Raw genomic sequence first — 18700 nt, forward strand, 5'->3', positions numbered from 1 at the left:
TGACTAGATGGACCTTAGTTGGCAAAATAATGTCTCTGCTTTTGAATATGCTATCTAGCTTGGTCATAACTTTCCTTCCAAGGAGTAATCGTCTTTTAATTTCATGGCTACAGTCACCATCTGCAGTGATTTTGGAGCCCAAAAAGTAAAGTCTGACACTGTTTCCACTGTTTCTCCATCTATTTCCCATGAAGTGATGGGACTGGATGCCATGATCTTCGTTTTCTGAATGTTGAGCTTTAAACTTTTTCACTCTCCTCTTTCACTTTCCTCAAGAGGCTTTTTAGTTCCTCTTCACTTTCTGCCATAAGGGTGGTGTCATCTGCATATCTGAGGTTATTGATATTTCTCCCAGCAGTCTTGATTCCAGCTTGTGCTTCTTGCAGGCCAGCATTTCTCATGATGTACTCTGCATATAAGTTAACTAAGCAGGGTGACAATATACAGCCTTGACATACTCCTTTTCCTATTTGGAACCAGTCTGTTGTTCCATGTCCACTTCTAACTGTTGCTTCCTGACCTGCATACAGATTTCTCCAGAGGCAGGTTAGGTGGTCTGATATTCCCATCTCTTTCAGAATTTTCCACAGTTGATTGTGATCCACACAGTCAAAGGCTTTAGCATAGTCAATAAAGCAGAAATAGATGTTTTTCTGGAACTACTGCTTTTTCGATGATCCAGCGGATGTTGGCAATTTGATCTCTGCTTCCTCTGCCTTTCCTAAAACCAGCTTGAACATCTGGAAGTTCATGGTTCACGTATTGCTGAAGCCTGGCTTGGAGAATTTTGAGCATTACTTTACTAGCATGTGAGATGAGTGCAATTGTGCGGTAGTTTGAGCATTCTTTGGCATTGCCTTTCTTTGGGATTGGAATGAAAACTGACCTTTTCCAGTCCTGTGGCCACTGCTGAGTTTTCCAAATTTGCTGGCATATTGAGTGCAGCACTTTCACAGCATCATGTTTTAGGATTTGAAATAGCTCCACTGGAATTCCATCACCTCCACTAGCTTTGTTCGTAGTGATGCTTTCTAAGGCCCACTTGACTTCACATTCCAAGATGTCTGGCTCTAGGTGAGTGATCACACCATCATGATTATCTGGGTCGTGAAGCTCTTTTTTGTACAGTTCTTCTGTGTACTCTTGCTACCTCTTCTGAATGTCTTCTGCTTCTATTAGGTCCATACCATTCCTTTGCTTTATTGAGCCCATCTTTGCATGAAATGTTCCCTTGGTATCTCTAATGTTTTTGAAGAGATCTCTAGTCTTTCCCATTCTGTTGTTTTCCTCTATTTCTTTGCATTGATCGCTGAGGAAGGCTTTCTTATCTCTTCTTGCTTTTCTTTGGAACTCTGCATTCAGATGCTTATTTCTTTCCTTTTCTCCTTTACACACTCTCTATTCTCCTAATTTCCTATCAGATGCAATGTCCAAATGATTTCTAGATTTGCCAACAGAGCCATCAGTCCTCTTCCTGAAAGGAACAATCTTTAGATATCCTAATGGCCAGAGCTAGTGGAGCTAGCTCACTGATTAGGAGCAGAGTATAGAGATGGTGCCTGTTCATTGCAGTTAAATCTCAGTAGGCCAGGGAGGGAGGAAAAAGAGTTAACCCTTTTTATTTCAAGGGCCTGATTTGAGCCTTCAATTAAGTATAAATGCAGCCTTCTCCCAGAGTAAAATCTCATTATAACTTTCCTTTATTTTAGCTAAGATGAAAAGAGACAAGTTTCTCCCAAACCTATTTAGTTAAGGAGGCCCAAATAATGACCAAAAAGAATCTGAACAAAGGAGGGGCTTCTTTGGTGGTCCAGTGGTTAAGACTTGGGCTTCCACTGTAGGGGGCATGGGTTTGATCCCTGCATGGCGAGCATGCAATAAATAAATGCGTGTGTGCTCAGCTTTTAAGACATGTCTGCTATAAGAATGCACTCTGGGGACTTCCCTGGTGGTCCATTGGTTAAGAATCTGCTTTGTGATGTAGGGGACATGGGTTGGATCCTTGTTTGGGGAACCAAGATCCCACATGCCATGGAGCAGCTAAGCCCATGTGCCATAGCTAGAGAGTCTGTGCTCCGCAACAAAATCTCCCAAGTGTTGCAACTAAAACCCAACACAGCCAAATAAATAAATAGGTATTAAAAAAAAAAAAAGTCTCGGTTGACCAGTTCTGATGAGTTTGAGAGCCCATGGAGAAGTGCAGACTGATGGGGTATCCTTTCTTTCCACAGAACTTCCTTCAGGGACTGCTCACCAAGGATCCCCGGCAGCGTCTGTCCTGGCCAGACCTCTTACATCACCCCTTTATTGCTGGTCGAGTCACCAGTGAGTCCTTAGGGTTCCCAGGGCTCTCGCATTTCTACCCAATATAACCCCTGGCCCCAACATGTGGATCCAAAGTACATTCTTTACGCCTCCAGCTTGAATTTTCTTTTTAGCCTTTTGCATGACCCTTACACTTCCCTTGCAACCCCCTTCCCTCTTTGTCACTTTGTCAAAAGGGCCTCTTTGCACAGAAGCCTGAAGATGCTGCCATTGTCTCTGGCCAGGTGGAAACAGCGGCACAGCTCCAGTATGATCATGTGTTCCCTCTTCTCTTTCTGCAGTACTAACCGAGCCAGCAGGCCCAGATTTTGGTACCCCATTCACCAGTCGCTTACCCCCAGAACTTCAGGTCCTAAAGGACCAACAGGCTCATCGGCTGGCCCCCAAGGGCAATCGATCTCACATATTGCGGCAAGCCTGTAAACGCATGGCTGAGGAGGCCAAGCAGAAGGTGAGCGGGGCAGAGGGGTATGTGTGACCTAGCCAGACTAGTGACTTGGGAAGGTAGAGCAGGAGGGTGACTTTCTAGGGTTGGGAAAGGGCTTCAAATGAAATTCATAGTGTCTTATGGCAACCAGATAGTTCTGACTCAGTGTCTCCTGCCCATTTCTTGCAGAAACACCAGAACATAGGACCTCCCCTTGAGCAAGAGGATAGGACCAGCAAGGTGGCTCCTGGCACAGACCCTCTGCCCAAACTCAAGGACACTCCTCAGGAACCAGGCCTCTTAACTGGGGTTGTAGCATCAGAAATGAAGAGCAGTTGGGCTGAGTGGGGTGCTGGAGAGGCGCCACCTGTACCTCGGTGAGGAGGGTAGAGCCCAGGGTCTATAGGATGACATGACTTGCAGAGCTTTGGCTCCAGTCAAAGCAAATGCAGCATGGTCCTGTCACTCATCACTGCCTAAATGTGGCCAGGGCCCTGGGAGTCTAAGTTTTGGGTTCTTGAATTCTGATTCCAGATGCTTTCCTGATTTCATCAGGAAACATGGTAACTTTCCTTTCTCTATGTCTCAGTTGTACACTAACCAAAAAGGAAAAAAAAATCATCTCCAGACACATGGAAAGAGTATTTGACTTGAGAGCTATAGGGGAAAGCCACCAAGGTAGATTTGAAAATAAGATTCACAGTGGGAGGGCAGTCAAGGATATATGTGTAGTGAACATATGCTGTCCTGGCCAGATCCTAGAAGATCTCCTGTAGCCAGTCCTCTGTGGCTTTCCATTCCTATGCTGGACATAGAGGGAGGGACAAGTTAACCCTAAGCCTCACAGGTCTGGAACTCATCCTACTCTCTGCTTCCTCTGTCAGGGAAAACTGGATCACTCAGGACTGTGAGCGAGCATTCCCAGAGCTGAGGCTGGAGGTGATGGGCCAGCAAAGCCTTGATGCAGTGGATCTGGAAAATGAGGTGAGCCCTAGAGGTTCCTCTTGGCTTTGTCCCTGCCATGGGTGTTAGGTCTTGGTAGTGGTTTTCTGTAACAGTGATTCCAACCATTTAAGGATGAGTCCCCTTGTGTTAAAAATTGTTTCCTTCTTCATAGATTTTAATTGCATAGTATGTGAACATTTAGTTATAAAAAATTGGAGTACATAAGTAAAAAGGAAAGTCCCCCTTAGCCTTATCTCAGTCCCAAGGTATCTGTCTCCTTCCAGACTTTCTGTGGTTTTATATGTATGTATGTAGCTACACAGAATATATAGTTTGGCTGTTTTTACATTACTGAGTCCAGACTGTAGGTATTTTTTTTCTTCATGCATCTCTTACTGTATAATCTGTTGTAAAGAATTTTCTATACCTACTTCAATCTTGTTTTTTTAGGGTTTTAACTTTTTATTTTGGAAAGGTTTCAAATTTAAAGAATAATTGTGAAAATAGCACCAAGAATTCCTATATACCCTTTTACTTAGATTCACCAGTTGTTAAAATTCATTTTAGGGTGAGTTGCAGATATGCCCCTTCATTGCCAAAGACTTTAGTGCATATTTGCTAAGAGCTAGGTGATGCACTTGCACTACCTCAGTACAATTCATAGAAGTCAGAAATCTGACATTGATATGATTCTGTTCCTTAATCTATAATCTATATTTTGATTTTCCCAATTGCTCCAGTAATGTTTATAGCAAAAACACATTCCCCCCCGATCCACAATCCAGTCCCGTGTCATTCACTGCATTTAGATGTTATACTTCTTGCCTTGTTTTTCATGATTGACAGATTTTAGGTGCCCAGGTCGGTTATCGTGTAGAATGTTCCTCAGATCAATACTTCCACATGGTTAGATACGAGTCATGCGTTTTTGGTAGAAATGTTACATGAGTGATGATGCGCTGTCAGTACAATCTTTTTTTTTTATTTAAGATTTGCTTGTTTGTTTATTTTTGGCTGTGCTGAGTCTTTGTTGCTGCATGCAGGCTTTTTCTAGCTGCGGCAAGGGAGGGCTACTCTGGTTGCAGTGAGCAGTCTTCTCATAGCGTGGTGGCTTCTCTTGTGGTGCACAGGATCTAGGACACGTGGGCTCCAGTAGTTGTGGCATGTAGGCTTAGTTGCCCCACGGCATGTGGGATCCAACCCGTGTCCCCTGCTCTGGCAGACGGGTTCTTAACCACTGGACCACAAGGGAAATCCTAGTCTTTTTAATAACTTCTTAGTGTCTCCTAACATAGATGTGCCATTATTTATTATTCCCTGATCAGTTCAGTTCAGTCACTCACTTGTGTCCGACTCTTTGCGACCCCATGAATCACAGCACGCCAGGCCTCCCTGTCCATCGCCATCTCCAGGAGTTCACTCAGACTCACGTCCATCGAGTCCGTGGTGCCATCCAGCCATCTCATCCTGGGTCGTCCCCTTCTCCTCCTGCCCCCGATCTCTCCCAGCATCAGAGTCTTTTCCAGTGAGTCAACTCTTCACATGAGGTGGCCAAAGTACTGGAGTTTCAGCTTTAGCATCGTTCCTTCCAAAGAAATCCCAGGGCTGATCTCCTTCAGAATGGACTGGTTGGATCTCCTTGCAGTCCAAGGGACCCTCAAGAGTCTTCTCCAACACCACAGTTCAAATGCATCAATTCTTCGGTGCTCGGCTTTCTTCACAGTCCAACTCTCACATCCATACATGACCACAGGAAAAACCATAGCCTTGACTAGACGGACCTTAGTCGGCAAAGTAATGTCTCTGCTTTTGAATATACTATCTGGGTTGGTCATAACTTTCCTTCCAAGGAGTAAGTGTCTTTTAATTTCATGGCTGCAGTCACCATTTGCAGTGATTTTGGAGCCCCCCAAAATAAAGTCTGACACTGTCTCTACTGTTTCCCCATCTATTTCCCATGAAGTGATGGGACTGGATGCCATGATCTTCGTTTTCTGAATGTTGAGCTTTAAACCAACTTTTTCACTCTCCTCTTTCACTTTCATCAAGAGGCTTTTTAGCTCCTCTTCACTTTCTGCCATAAGGGTGGTATCATCTGCATATCTGAGGTTATTGATATTTCTCCCAGCAGTCTTGATTCCAGCTTGTGTTTCTTCCAGTCCAGCATTTCTCATTGTACTCTGCATATAAGTTAACTAAGCAGGGTGACAATATACAGCCTTGACATACTCCTTTTCCTATTTGGAACCAGTCTGATGTTCCATGTCCAGTTCTAACTGTTATTTCCTGACCTGCATACAGATTTCTCCAGAGGCAGGTTAGGTGGTCTGATATTCCCATCTCTTTCAGAATTTTCCACAGTTGATTGTGATCCACACAGTCAAAGGCTTTGGCATAGTCAATAAAGCAGAAATAGATGTTTTTCTGGAACTCTCTTGCTTTTTCGATGATCCGGTGGATGTTGGCAATTTGATCTCTGGTTCCTCTGCCTTTTCTAAAACCAGCTTGAACATCAGGGAATTCACGGTTCACGTATTGCTGAAGCCTGGCTTGGAGAATTTTGATCATTACTTTACTAGCATGTGAGATGAGTGCGGTTGTGCAGTAGTTTGAGCATTCTTTGGCATTGCTTTTCTTTGAAATTGGAATGAAAACTGACCTTTTCCAGTCCTGTGGCCACTGCTGAGTTTTCCAAATTTGCTGGCATATTGAGTGCAGCACTTTCACAGCATCCTCTTTCAGGATTTGAAACAGCTCCACTGGAATTCCATCACCTCCACTAACTTTGTTCATAGTGATGCTTTCTAAGGCCCACTTGACTTCACATTCCAAGATGTCTGGCTCTAGGTTAGTGATCACATCATCATGGTTATCTGGGTCATGAAGATCTTTTTGTACAGTTCTTCTGTGTATTCTTGCCACCTCTTCTTAATATCTTCTGCTTCTGTTAGGTCCAGACCATTTCTGTCCTTTATTGAGTCCATCTTTGCATGAAATCTTCCCTTGGTATCTCTAATTTTCTTGAAGAGATCTCTAGTCTTTCCCATTCTGTTGTTTTCCTCTATTTCTTTGCATTGATCGCTGAGGAAGGCTTTCTTATCTCTTCTTGCTCTTCTTTGGAACTCTGCATTCAGATGCTTATATCTTTTCTTTTCTCCTTTGCTTTTCGCCTCTCTTCTTTTCACAGCTATTTGTAAGGCCTCCTCAGACAGCCATTTTGCTTTTTTGCATTTCTTTTCCATGGGGATGGTCTTGATCCCTGTCTCCTGTACAATGTCATGAACCTCCATCCATAGTTCATCAGGCACTCTATCTATCAGATCTAGACCCTTAAATCTATTTCTCACTTCCACTGTATAATCGAAAGGGATTTGATGTAGGTCATACCTGAATGATCTAGTGGTTTTCCCTACTTTCTTCAATTTCAGTCTGAATTTGGCAATAAGGAGTTCATGATCTGAGCCACAGTCAGCTCCTGGTCTTGTTTTTGTTGACTGTATAGAGCTTCTCCATCTTTGGCTGCAGAGAATAGAATCAATCTGATTTCGGTGTTGACCATCTCGTGATGTCCATGTGTAGAGTCTTCTCTTGTGTTGTTGGAAGAGGGTGTTTGCTATGACCAGCGCATTTTCTTGGCAAAACTCTATTAGTCTTTGCCCTGCTTCATTCTGCATTCCAAGGCCAAATTTGCCTGTTATTCCAGGTGTTCCTTGACTTCCTATTTTAGCATTCCAGTTCCCTATAATGAAAAGGACATCTTTTTGGGGTGTTAGTTCTAAAAGATCTTGTAGGTCTTCATAAAGCTGTTCAACTTCAGTTTCTTCAGTTTTACTGGTTGGGGCATAGACTTGGATAACTGTGATATGAATGGTTTGCCTTGGAGAAGAACAGAGATCATCCTGTTGTTTTTGAGACTGCATCCAAGTACTGCAGTTCGGACTCTTTTGTTGACCATGATGGCTACTCCATTTCTTCTGAGGGATTCCTGCCCACAGTAGTAGATGTAATGGTCATCTGAGTTAAATTCACCCATTCCATTCCATTTTAGTTCACTGATTCCTAGAATGTCAACGTTCACTCTTGCCATCTCTTGTTTGACCACTTCCAATTTGCCTTGATTCATGGACCTGACATTCCAGGTTCCTATGCAGTATTGCTCTTTATAGCGTCGGATCTTGCTTCTATCACCAGTCACATCTACAACTGGGTATTGTTTTTGCTTTGGCTCCATCCCTTCATTCTTTCTGGAGTTATTTCTCCACTGATCTCCAGTAGCATATTGGGGACCTACTGACCTGGGGAGTTCCTTGTTCAGTATCCTATCATTTTGCCTTTTCATAGTGTTCATGGGGTTCTCAAGGCAAGAATACTGAAGTGGCTTGCCATTCCCTTCTCCAGTGGACCACATTCTTTTTTTTTTTTTCTTTTGTCAATTGTGGTTATGTTTTTTTTTGTTTTAATTTTTTATTTTTACTTTATTTTACTTTACAATACTGTATTGGTTTTGCCATACATTGACATGAATCCACCACGGGTGTACATGCGTTCCCAAACATGAACCCCCCTCCCACCTCCCTACCCATAACATCTCTCTGGGTCATCCCTGTGCACCAGCCCCAAGCATGCTGTATCCTGCTTCGGACATAGACTGGCGATTCGATTCTTACATCATAGTATACATGTTTCAATGCCATTCTTCCAAATCATCCCACCCTCTCCCTCTGCCTCTGAGTCCAAAAGTCTGCTATACACATCTGTGTCTTTTTTGCTGTCTTGCATACAGGGTCATCATTGCCATCTTTCTAAATTCCATATATATGTTAGTATACTGTATTGGTGTTTTTCTTTCTGGCTTACTTCACTCTGTATAATCGGCTCCAGTTTCATCCATCTCATCAGAACTGATTCAAATGTATTCTTTTTAATGGGCTTGGTTTCATTGAGTTAGACAAGGCTGTGGTCCTAGTGTGATTAGATTGACTAGTTTTCTGTGAGTATGGTTTCAGTGTGTCTGCCCTCTGATGCCCTCTTGCAACACTTACCATCTTACTTGGGTTTCTCTTACCTTGGTATGGGGTATCTCTTCACGGCTGCTCCAGCAAAGCACAGCTGCTGTTCCTGACCTTGGATGAGGGTTATCTCCTTACCGCTGCCGTTCCTGACCTTCAACATGGGATAGCTCCTCTAGGCCCTCCTGTGCCTGCGCAGCCACCACTCCTCGGGTTGCTCCTCCAGGCTGCCGCCCCTGGCCTCGGGCTCAGGGTGGCTCCTCAAGGTCACCGCCCCTGGCCTCGGGCGTGAGGTGGCTTCTCCTGGCCGCCCCTGATCTCGGATGCGGGGTGTCTCCTCCTGGCCGCCCCTGACCTCGGACGCAGGGCAGCTCCTCTATGACTAGCTTTATGTTGTTATTATAAACCATGCAGTGGACATTTTCCTAGGTGTCTCTTTATTCACACGTGCTAGTGTTCTCCAAGAGACTTTTCAAGACCTCTCACATACTGCTAATTGTATCTTTTTAAATTGGTGGCTGAAAAAAATACAGCTGTGCCAAAGGAGTCGCTGGCTTTTTGCAGTTACTTTATGATTCCCTGGGCTTCCCAGGTAAAGAATCTGCCTGCAATGTGGGAGACCTGGGTTCAATCCCTGGTTCGGGAAGATCCTCTGGAGAAGGGAATGGGAACCCATGCCAGTATTCTTGCCTGGAGACTCCCATGGACAGAGAAGCCCGGGGGGGCTACAGTCCATGGGGTCTCAAAGAGTCCATCATGACTGAGTGACTAAAACTTTCACTTTACTTTCATGATTCCCCAGGGTGTGAGCTATTGCCTCGAACCTGACACACTCCTCCTGACCTCTTTCTCTCCCCGATGCCTCAGGAGCAAGACAGCGATGATGAGTGGCAATACCTGCTAGAGACTACCGAGCCTGTGCCCGTCCAGCTGAAGGCCCCTCTCACCCTGCTGTGCAATCCTGACTTCTGCCAGCGTATCCAGAGTCAGCTGCATGAAGCTGGAGAGCAGGTAACTGGCAGAAGGATACCATGGATGGGACTGGAGACTGTTTTCACAGATGAGGTGTTAAAAAACATTAATTAGTATAAGGAGAAAGTCCCTTTCCAATTTTCTTTCACTACTGTCTGTTTAATTCAGGGAGATTTGATAATTTATTTTAGTAATACGGAAAGAGCAGACCTTGGGTTTCTCTTTCTAAAGGGGAAAAGTATTCTTCAGAGCAAGGATAAGAAAGCTTTCAGCTGTATCCTTTTTAGGCATTGACTGCCAAGAGGGAAAAAAATGGAGGATATCGTTTAATTGCTTCTTCTTTTTTAAAGATTTTTTAGATGTGGACCACTTTTAAAGTCTTTATTGAATTTGTTACAGTACTGCTTCTGTTGTTTTATATTCTGGTTTTTTGGCCAGAGGCATGTGGGAGCTTAGCTCCCTGACCAGGGATTGAACTCACACTCCCTACACTGGAAGGCGAAGTCTTAACCACTGAACTGCCAGGGTAGTCCCATAACTACTTCTCTAATGAAAGAAAACACATTTCTACAAAATTTTTGACAAAATAAAAAATACAGATGTAACAATTTATTATATTTTCTAATATAGGTATACTAATGATCACCATAATTCAGTTTTAGAATATTTTCATTACCCCAAAAAGGTAATTCGTAGCTATTTATAGTTAATCATCATTCCTACTCATAGCACTTACAAGGAGATTGCTTTCTGTCTCATAGATTTGCCTTTTCTGAACATTTCACATAAATGTGATCATACAATGGATGGTCTTTGGCTTCCTTCTCTTAGCATAATGTTTTTTGAGGTTTCATTCATGTTGTAGCCTGTATCAGTACTTAGTTCCTTTTTATTGCTAATTAGTATTCTATTGTATGCATATATCACATTTTGTTTATTCCACAAATTGATGGGAATTTGGGTTGTTTCCACTTTTTGGCTTTTATAAACAATGCTACTTTGAACATCCATGAGGAAATCTTTGTGTGAACATATGTTTTCTGTTTCTTTTCTGGAAAAGGTCAGTTTTCATTCCAATCCCAAAGAAGGGCAATATTCAAACTACTGTACAATTGCACTCATCTCACAGGCTAACAAAGTAATGCTCAAAATTCTCCAAGCCAGGCTTCAACAGTATGTGAACCGAGAACTTCCAGATGTTCAAGCTGAATTTAGAAAAGGCAAAGGAACCAGAGATCAAATTGCCAACATACATTGGATCATAGAAAAAGTAAGAGAGTTCCAGAAAAACATCTACTTCTGCTTTATTGACTACTCCAAAGCTTTTGACTGTGTGGATCACAACAAACTGTGGAAAATTCTTAAGGAGATGGGAATACCAGACCGCGTGACCTGCCTCTTGAGAAACCTATATGCAGGTCAGGAAGCAACAGTTAGAACTGGACATGGAACAACTGGTTCCAAATTGGGAAAGGAGTACGTCAAGGCTGTTGTCACCCTGTTTATTTAACTTCTGAGCAGAGTACATCAGGCGAAATGCCAGGATGGATGAAGCACAAGCTAGAATCAAGATTGCTGGAAGAAATATCAATAACCTCAGATATGTAGATGATACCACCCTTATGGCAGAAAGCAAAGAGGAACTGAAGAGCCTCTTGATGAAAGTGAAAGAGGAGAGTGAAAGAGTTGGCTTAAAGCTCAACATTCAGAAAACTAATAAGATCATGGCATCTGATCCCATCACTTCATGGCATGTGGAAAGGGAAACAATGGAAACAGTGACAGGCTTAATTTTCTTGGGCTCAAAAATCACTGTAGATGGTGACTACAGCCATGAAATTAAAAGACTCTTGCTCCTTGGAAAAAAACTGTGACCAACCTAGAGAGCATATTAAAAAGCAGAGACATTACTTTGCCAACAAAGGTCCATTTAGTCAAGGCTATGGTTTTTCCAGTGGTCATGTATGGATGTGAGAGTTGGACCAGAAGGAAAGCTGAGTGCCAAAGAACTGATGCTTTTGGACTGTGGTCTCAGAGAATACTCTTGAGAGTCCCTTGGACTGCAAGGAGATCCAACCAATCCATCCTAAAGGAAATCCGTCCTGAATATTCATTGGAAGGATTGATGCTGAAGCTGAAGCTCCAATACTTTGGCTACCTGATGCGAAGACATGACTCATTGGAAAAGACCCTGATGCTGGGAAAGATAGAAGGCAGGAGGAGAAGGGGATGACAGAGGATGAGATGGTTGGATGACATAATCGACTCAGTGGTCATGAGTTTGAGTAAGATCCAGGAGTTCATGATGGACGTGGAAGTCTGGTGTGCAGCAGTCCATGGGATCGCAAAGAGTTGGACACTACTGAACAACTGAACTCTTAGTTTTGAAATGAAATGATTTTTTCATTTCTCTTGGGCCTATGCATAGGAGTGGAATTGCTGAGTCAGATAGTAAATTTATGTTTAAGAAACTGCTAATCTGTTTTCCAAAGTGGCTATACCATTTTGCATTCCCAGCAACGTATGAGGGTCCTCATTTCTCTACATCTTTGCCAACATGTATTCAGTTCAGTTCAGTTTAGCTGAGTCACTCAGTCATGTCTGACGCTTTGCGACCTCTTGAACTGCAGCGCCCCAGGCCTCCCTGTCCATCACCAAATCCTGGAGTTTACCCAAACTCATGTCCATTGAGTTGGTGATGCCATCTAACCATCTCATCCTCTATCGTCCCCTTCTCCTCCTGCCTTCAGTCTTTCCCAATATCCCATCCCACCCAACTTCTATCTTTTCAAATGAGTCAGCTCTTCACATCAGGTGGCCAAAATATTGGAGTTTCAGCTTCAGCTTCAGTCCTTCCAATGAACACCCAGGACTGATATCCTTTAGAATGTACTGGTTGGATCTCCTTGCAGTCCAAGGGACTCTCAAGAGTCTTCTCCAACACCACAGTTCAAAAGCATCAATTCTTCGGCACTCAGCTTTCTTTATAGTCCAACTCTCACATCTATATATGACTACTGGAAAAACCATAGCCTTGGCTAGATGGACCTTTGTTGGCAAAGTAATGTCTTTGCTTTTCAATATGCCATCTAGGTTGGTCATAATTTTCCTTCCAAGGAGTAAGTATCTTTTAATTTCATGGCTGCAATCACCATCTGCAGTGATTTTGGAATCCCAAAAACTAAAGTCAGCCAACATGTATTATTATCTGTCTCTTTGAATATAGTCATCCTAGTGAGTGTAAAATACTATCTCATTGCTATTTTAATTTGCATTTTGCTAATAACTAATGTGAGCATCTTTTCATGTGCTTACCAGCCATTTGTAGATCTTCTTTGGTGAACTGTCTAATCATTTGCTTTGCTTATTTTAAAGTTGTCTTCTTATTGAATTGTAAGAGTTCTTTATATATTCTGGATACAAGACCTTTATCAAATATGCGATTTGCAAATTTTTTCTCCCAGTCTTAATCTATCCTTTTATTCTTAAAGAATGTCTTTTGAAGCACAAATGTTTTGGATTTTGAAGTCCAGTTACCATTTTTTCCCTTTGTGGATTTTGCTTCTGATATTATATTAAGAAATGTTTTTTTAAACCCAAAGTCTTAAAGATTTTCTCCTATTTTTAAATAAAAACTTTCCAGAATTTTAGCTCTGACATTTAGGTCTCTTGACTCATTTTGAGTTGATTTGTGTATGTATTTTGAGGTAGAGATCTAAATTCATCTTTTTGTGTGTGGATATATGATCATCCCAGCACCACTGGTTGAAAAGACTCTCCTTTGACCATTGCATTGTCTTGGCACCCTGCGCCTCTTGTTTGGCCCCTACATGTCCTCCTTGTGTCAGATAATTTTTCAGTGGGAAAGGAGGTTAGCAACTCTGCCTCCAGGGTGAGACTTTCTGAGGTGGAATTCCAGCTGAACTACTGTGTGTGTTTTTTGTCTATGGCTGTGCCGGGTCTCCTGCTGCCAGGTTTTCTCTAGTTGTGGTGAGTGGCGACTACTCTCGGTGGCAGCACAAGGGTTTCTCCACAAGTGGCTCCTCTTGTGGAGCACGGGCTCTAGGGTGCATGGGCTTCAGTACTTGCGGCTCCTAGGCTCAAGAGCAAGGGCTCAGTAGTTGTGGCGCATGGACATAGTTGCTCCTCCTGGGATGTGGGATCTTCCTGGACCAGGGATCAAACCCACGTCTCCTGCATTGGCAGGAGGATTCTTTACCACTGAGCCACCAGGGAAGCCCCCTGCGTGTGATTACTGACTGTTTACTTAATCTGTCTGAAAGCTTCGGTCTGCTTACCTATAAAGTTGGTAACTGTATTTACTCTACAGTAACTGAGGTTATTGTAAAGATTGAGTAAATAAATGAGCAGATTTAGAATGATGAGTGGCATATTGTAAAGTACTTGATGTAAATGTTAGTCTTCTTTTGAAAAATAACCTTTTAAAAAATAACCATTTAAATATAGTACTGTCCTTAGCTTATGAGCTGTATGAAAGTAAGTAGTAGGCTGGATCTGGCCTGCAGGTCGCAATTTGTTAACCCCAGAGGTAGAGCTGAATAATATTGTTTTGTCTATCTGGAGTTGAACAGCACTGTTTTGTGCCCATTGTTTTTAATTTTCAGAAATGTGTGTGTGTGGTTTCATTTCATTTTCTTTTAAGGTGAAGGGCTGGAGAAGGAAGGGAGCAGATAGGAATGGTCACTAGGTCTGTCACTGACTGAGGGGGCGATCCTGCTCCCCCTTAGTCACCTCTAAGTCAGGGGTCCTGGCCACCTACAGTTCCCTTTCCTGGTGCACTTTCCCTGTTCCTCTGTTCTCCTTCTCTGGGTTTTAGATTTCCAGAAAAAGGAGTAAGAACACGGGGTCTTCTTTGTCAGCATCTTGGGGACACTTGGTGTCTGTGACTCTTTTATCTCTCACAACACAGTTTACTGTCTCTTTCCCTCATGTCACCCAGATCCTAAAAGGCGTCCTGGAGGGTGCTCCCCGCATCCTTCCTGCACTCCGGGTCCTGAGCGGTCTCCTGTCCAGCTGCAGTGACTCTATTCCCTTGTATTCCTTCTGCCGTGAGGCCCGGCTCCCTGGGCTGCTGCTCCATCTCCTCAGACACAGCCAGGAGAACAACAGTATCCAGCAGGTAAGTGCTGCCTCTCAGGACTGACTGGCATTTCTTCTCTTTGTATTTCTTTTCTTCGAACTGCCATCTCTATCAGCCCCTCTGCCTTTTCTTTTTCTTCTTCCTATCTACTTAGTAGATTACGAATTGCAAATTCTCATGCCTTCCAAGGCCAGGCAGATACCGTCACCAGGGGAGTAGACCATGTGTGACTGTATGAATAGCAGGAATGTGAAGAACTGAGGTCCCGTGCCCAGACCCATCCAGCTCACTGTTGCTCGGTGGGAAAATGGGCTTATGGTGCCACATCCTCCAGTTTTCTGAGAGAAGCTAGAAATCCAGATTTTTCAGTGTAATTCCTCAATATTCATAGATTAGCTCACCCATGGGCACTACCCTGTAAATGGTCACAGAGACGATCAGCAGGAGAGCTCAGGTTGAGACTCAATATCCATGTGCCCATGCTGTGTCCCGCCACAGCTGAACCAAGAGTCTGGAATGCAGAAGTGTTTACTGGGGCCAAGGCTTGGGTGGCTAGAAGTACACTCTGCTGATGAGTGTTAGTCTTGAGTGTTTTTAAGGCATTTAGAAGAGAATTTGTGCTATTTTGAAAAATATAACCTGCTACACTCCAAAATGCTGTTCAGACCAAAGAGGACACGTTTTGGGCTGTTCATAGCCTGTTGGCCACCACTTGTGACCTTGAGATCTCCTCTCTTTGTCTGAAGGTTCTCTTCACTCTGTCCCTTTCTGTTTGGTCAGCCTAGCTGGATCTCTGACCCATTTTTCCCTTGCTCTTTGTTTCTGTCCCCTGAGTTGCCCTAATTCTGTCCTCTTCCCTGGCAGCAATGTTGGTATGGGGCCTTCGTACGGGACCTGGTGGCTGTGATTCAGGCCTACTTTGCCTGCACCTTCAATCTGGAGAGGAGCCAGACAGGTGACAGGTGGGATGAGAGGCAGTCTTGTGCTGTTGACCAGTTTGGCTTCAGTTTCTACCCCCATTTTTTCCCCTCCCCATTACGAAGAGGCTAAGTAAGGAGAACCCATGATTTGTGACAGGTTTAAGGGTCAGCTGAGTGACCTCTCAGAGTCCAGCAAGTCCTTTTAAGGACCTTGAGTCACCTCCAAATTTGCCCACAGAATTTCAGGTTCTAAGGGTCAGCGGTAGTTACCATACACTGAATGGAAGGCTCAGGGTGGGAATAAGCTAGAGAAAATGGCAGAGAAGAGGCCTGGAGGTGTGTGTGAGCCTCTGTGTGTATGTGTGAGGAGAGAGAGGGAGAGCGTTCTGATGTGTTCCTTTGCAGAGATTTTCCTATCTGCTGTGAACTGACCCATTCACCACATGTGGGCATTTAGTAGAGAGATGAGAAGAAACCAGGACTCATTTTTTCCCAGCCTACAGGTATTTCAGGAGGCCGCCAGCCTCTTTCTGGACCTGCTGGGGAAACTGCTGGCCCAGCCAGATGAGTCTGAGCAGGCTTTGCGGAGGGACAGCCTTATGGTAATCTGCTCTCCCTTCCAGATTTCTGTCTCTGCTTTTCCCCATACTCCTCCCATTCTGTTTCTCATGACTGTATAGGGTTAGATTAAGTAATACAACAAATGTTTGTTGCCTGCCAACTATGTGCTGTATACCATCTAAGTCAGAGGAAGTCCGTATCTTCAAGGGATCAGGACTAGTCTAGTAGGATAAATGTGATGAAGGACAGCAGTGTGTAAAGTACAGTAGAAGGACTTCCCTTGTGGTCCAGTGGCCAAGACTCCAGGGAACTAGATCCCACATGCTGCAACCAAGATGGTACAGCCAAATAAATAAATTTTAAAATAAAATTTATCAAAGTAATAAAATAAAAACACTAGAACTTCATATAAAACACAGAAGCACCACTGAGGAAGACTCACACTACCTGGAGGGTCATAGGAAAATCCTTTTTTTTTTTTTTTGGCTGCACCATGCAGCAGGTGGGATCTTAGTTCCCTAGCCAGAGATCAAGCTGGGACCCCCATAGTGGAAGTGTGGCGTCCTAACCAATGGATCATCAGGGAAAGACATAGGATCATAGAAGAAACCTTGAAGAAGGAAATCATCTCTGCTAGGATTTGAAGGATGCTCAGAAGTTTGCCAGGTGGATGAGGCAAGGAAGCAGGGAGGACATTCCAGGCAGAAACAGTAATTTATATTAAGGTGCAGAAGCAGTATGCAGTGTGACCTATTTTCAGTTCAGTTCAGTTCAGTCGCTCAGTCGTGTCCGACTCTTTGCGACCCCATGAATCGCAGCACCCCAGGCCTCCCTGTCCATCACCATCTCCCAGAGTTCACTCAGACTCACGTCCATCGAGTCGGTGATGCCATCCAGCCATCTCATCCTAGGTCGTCCTCTTCTCCTCCTGTCCCCAATCCCTCCCAGCATCAGAGTCTTTTCCAATGAGTCAACTCTTCACATGAGGTGGCCAAAGTACTGGAGTTTCAGCTTTAGCATCATTCCTTCCAAAGAAATCCCAGGGCTGATCTCCTTCAGAATGGACTGGTTGGATCTCCTTGCAGTCCAAGGGACTCTCAAGAGTCTTTTCCAACACCACAGTTCAAAAGCATCAATTCTGCAGCGCTCAGCCTTCTTCACAGTCCAACTCTCACATCCATACATGACTACTGGAAAAACCATAGCCTTGACTAGACGGACCTTAGTCGGCAAAGTAATGTCTCTGCTTTTGAACATGCTATCTAGGTTGGTCATAATTTTTCTTCCAAGGAGTAAGCGTCTTTTAATTTCATGGCAGCAATCACCATCTGCAGTGATTCTGGAGCCCCCAAAAATAAAGTCTGACACTGTTTCCACTGTTTTCCTATCTATTTCCCATGAAGTGACTCCTGGACTCTGCATGTGAGGGACAGGAAGGGAGGATTGAAAGAGAAAATAGCCGAATTCTGACTGGTCTCAGAAGAGACTGTTAAGAGATGAACATGTGCAAGGAAGGAAACGATTGTCTGATTAGTTTCAGACTGGCAACTGGAAGCGCAGATGTGGCTGCAGTCCTACCTCCAGCTAGCAGTCCATTCAATCTCTTCTAGTCTGGGGGCCTGTCTTAACATCCCTCATCCTTTCTGGTCAGGAAGCTGTTAATGTCTAACCTAAATTTTGGCCGGTAGTGACTCACATTATTGGTCAGCACTTCTCATATGTCACTGTGCAATGAGTAGCATGGGGTGTTTGGAATAAATTCTGAAGACCAGGTTGGGAAGGACCCACGAATCCCCAGGAATTCTTATACTTGGGGTCCACAATACTACTTCGAGAAATATCATTTAGTGAGCAGCTGATCAAAATAGGATTGACACCTAAAATTCCTGTTCCCAAACATGAAGGCAATCACTCTGCACTTTCTGTGTGAGGAATACTTAGAATTCAACAACTGGTCCCCCTGGGTTTTTCCCCTCCTTTCTCAGGTTCTCCAGGAACCCTTGCTCCTTACCCTGAGTCCAGTCTGGTTTCTGATGTGCTAATGTGAACCCTGCCCGTCTCCCCTAGTGCTTTACTGTTCTGTGTGAAGCCATGGACGGGAATAGCTGGACCATCTCCAAAGCCTTCTACTCCAGCCTGCTGACTACACATCGGGCTGTGTTGGACGGGCTCCTTCATGGCTTGACAGTCCCACAGCTCCCTTTCCATAGCCCCCCAGGTAATGGGAATGGGGAGGGGAGGTTCTCTTGACTGACTTGTCAGCAGGACCAGCACTGCTCTTTATCTTGCCGGTTGCCTAGAATAGTGTCTGGCATTTAGCCTGTGTTAAGTAACTATGATGGAGAAGGCAATGGCACCCCACTCCAGTACTCTTGCCTGGAAAATCCCAGGGACAGAGGAGCCTGGTAGGCTGCAGTCCATGGGGTTGTGAAGAGTTGGA

General features: G+C 44.0%; 1 protein-coding gene across 3 annotated transcripts in view; it reads left to right on the plus strand.

Annotated features, from left to right (window-relative positions):
* Nucleotides 1–18700, plus strand: part of STK36 (serine/threonine kinase 36) — a 31392-nt gene that overhangs the window by 4470 nt on the left and 8222 nt on the right. For all 3 annotated transcript variants that reach the window (XM_069574531.1, XM_069574532.1, XM_069574533.1), the window contains exons 7-15: nt 2232–2325; nt 2607–2776; nt 2942–3129; nt 3637–3736; nt 9574–9717; nt 14639–14818; nt 15644–15741; nt 16196–16301; nt 18328–18478. In XM_069574531.1, the coding sequence (XP_069430632.1) occupies nt 2232–2325; nt 2607–2776; nt 2942–3129; nt 3637–3736; nt 9574–9717; nt 14639–14818; nt 15644–15741; nt 16196–16301; nt 18328–18478 (1231 nt within the window). The remainder of the gene's footprint in view (nt 1–2231; nt 2326–2606; nt 2777–2941; nt 3130–3636; nt 3737–9573; nt 9718–14638; nt 14819–15643; nt 15742–16195; nt 16302–18327; nt 18479–18700) is intronic.

The sequence above is a fragment of the Ovis canadensis genome, chromosome 2, assembly GCF_042477335.2.
Source record: "Ovis canadensis isolate MfBH-ARS-UI-01 breed Bighorn chromosome 2, ARS-UI_OviCan_v2, whole genome shotgun sequence".
Lineage (NCBI taxonomy): Eukaryota > Metazoa > Chordata > Mammalia > Artiodactyla > Bovidae > Ovis > Ovis canadensis.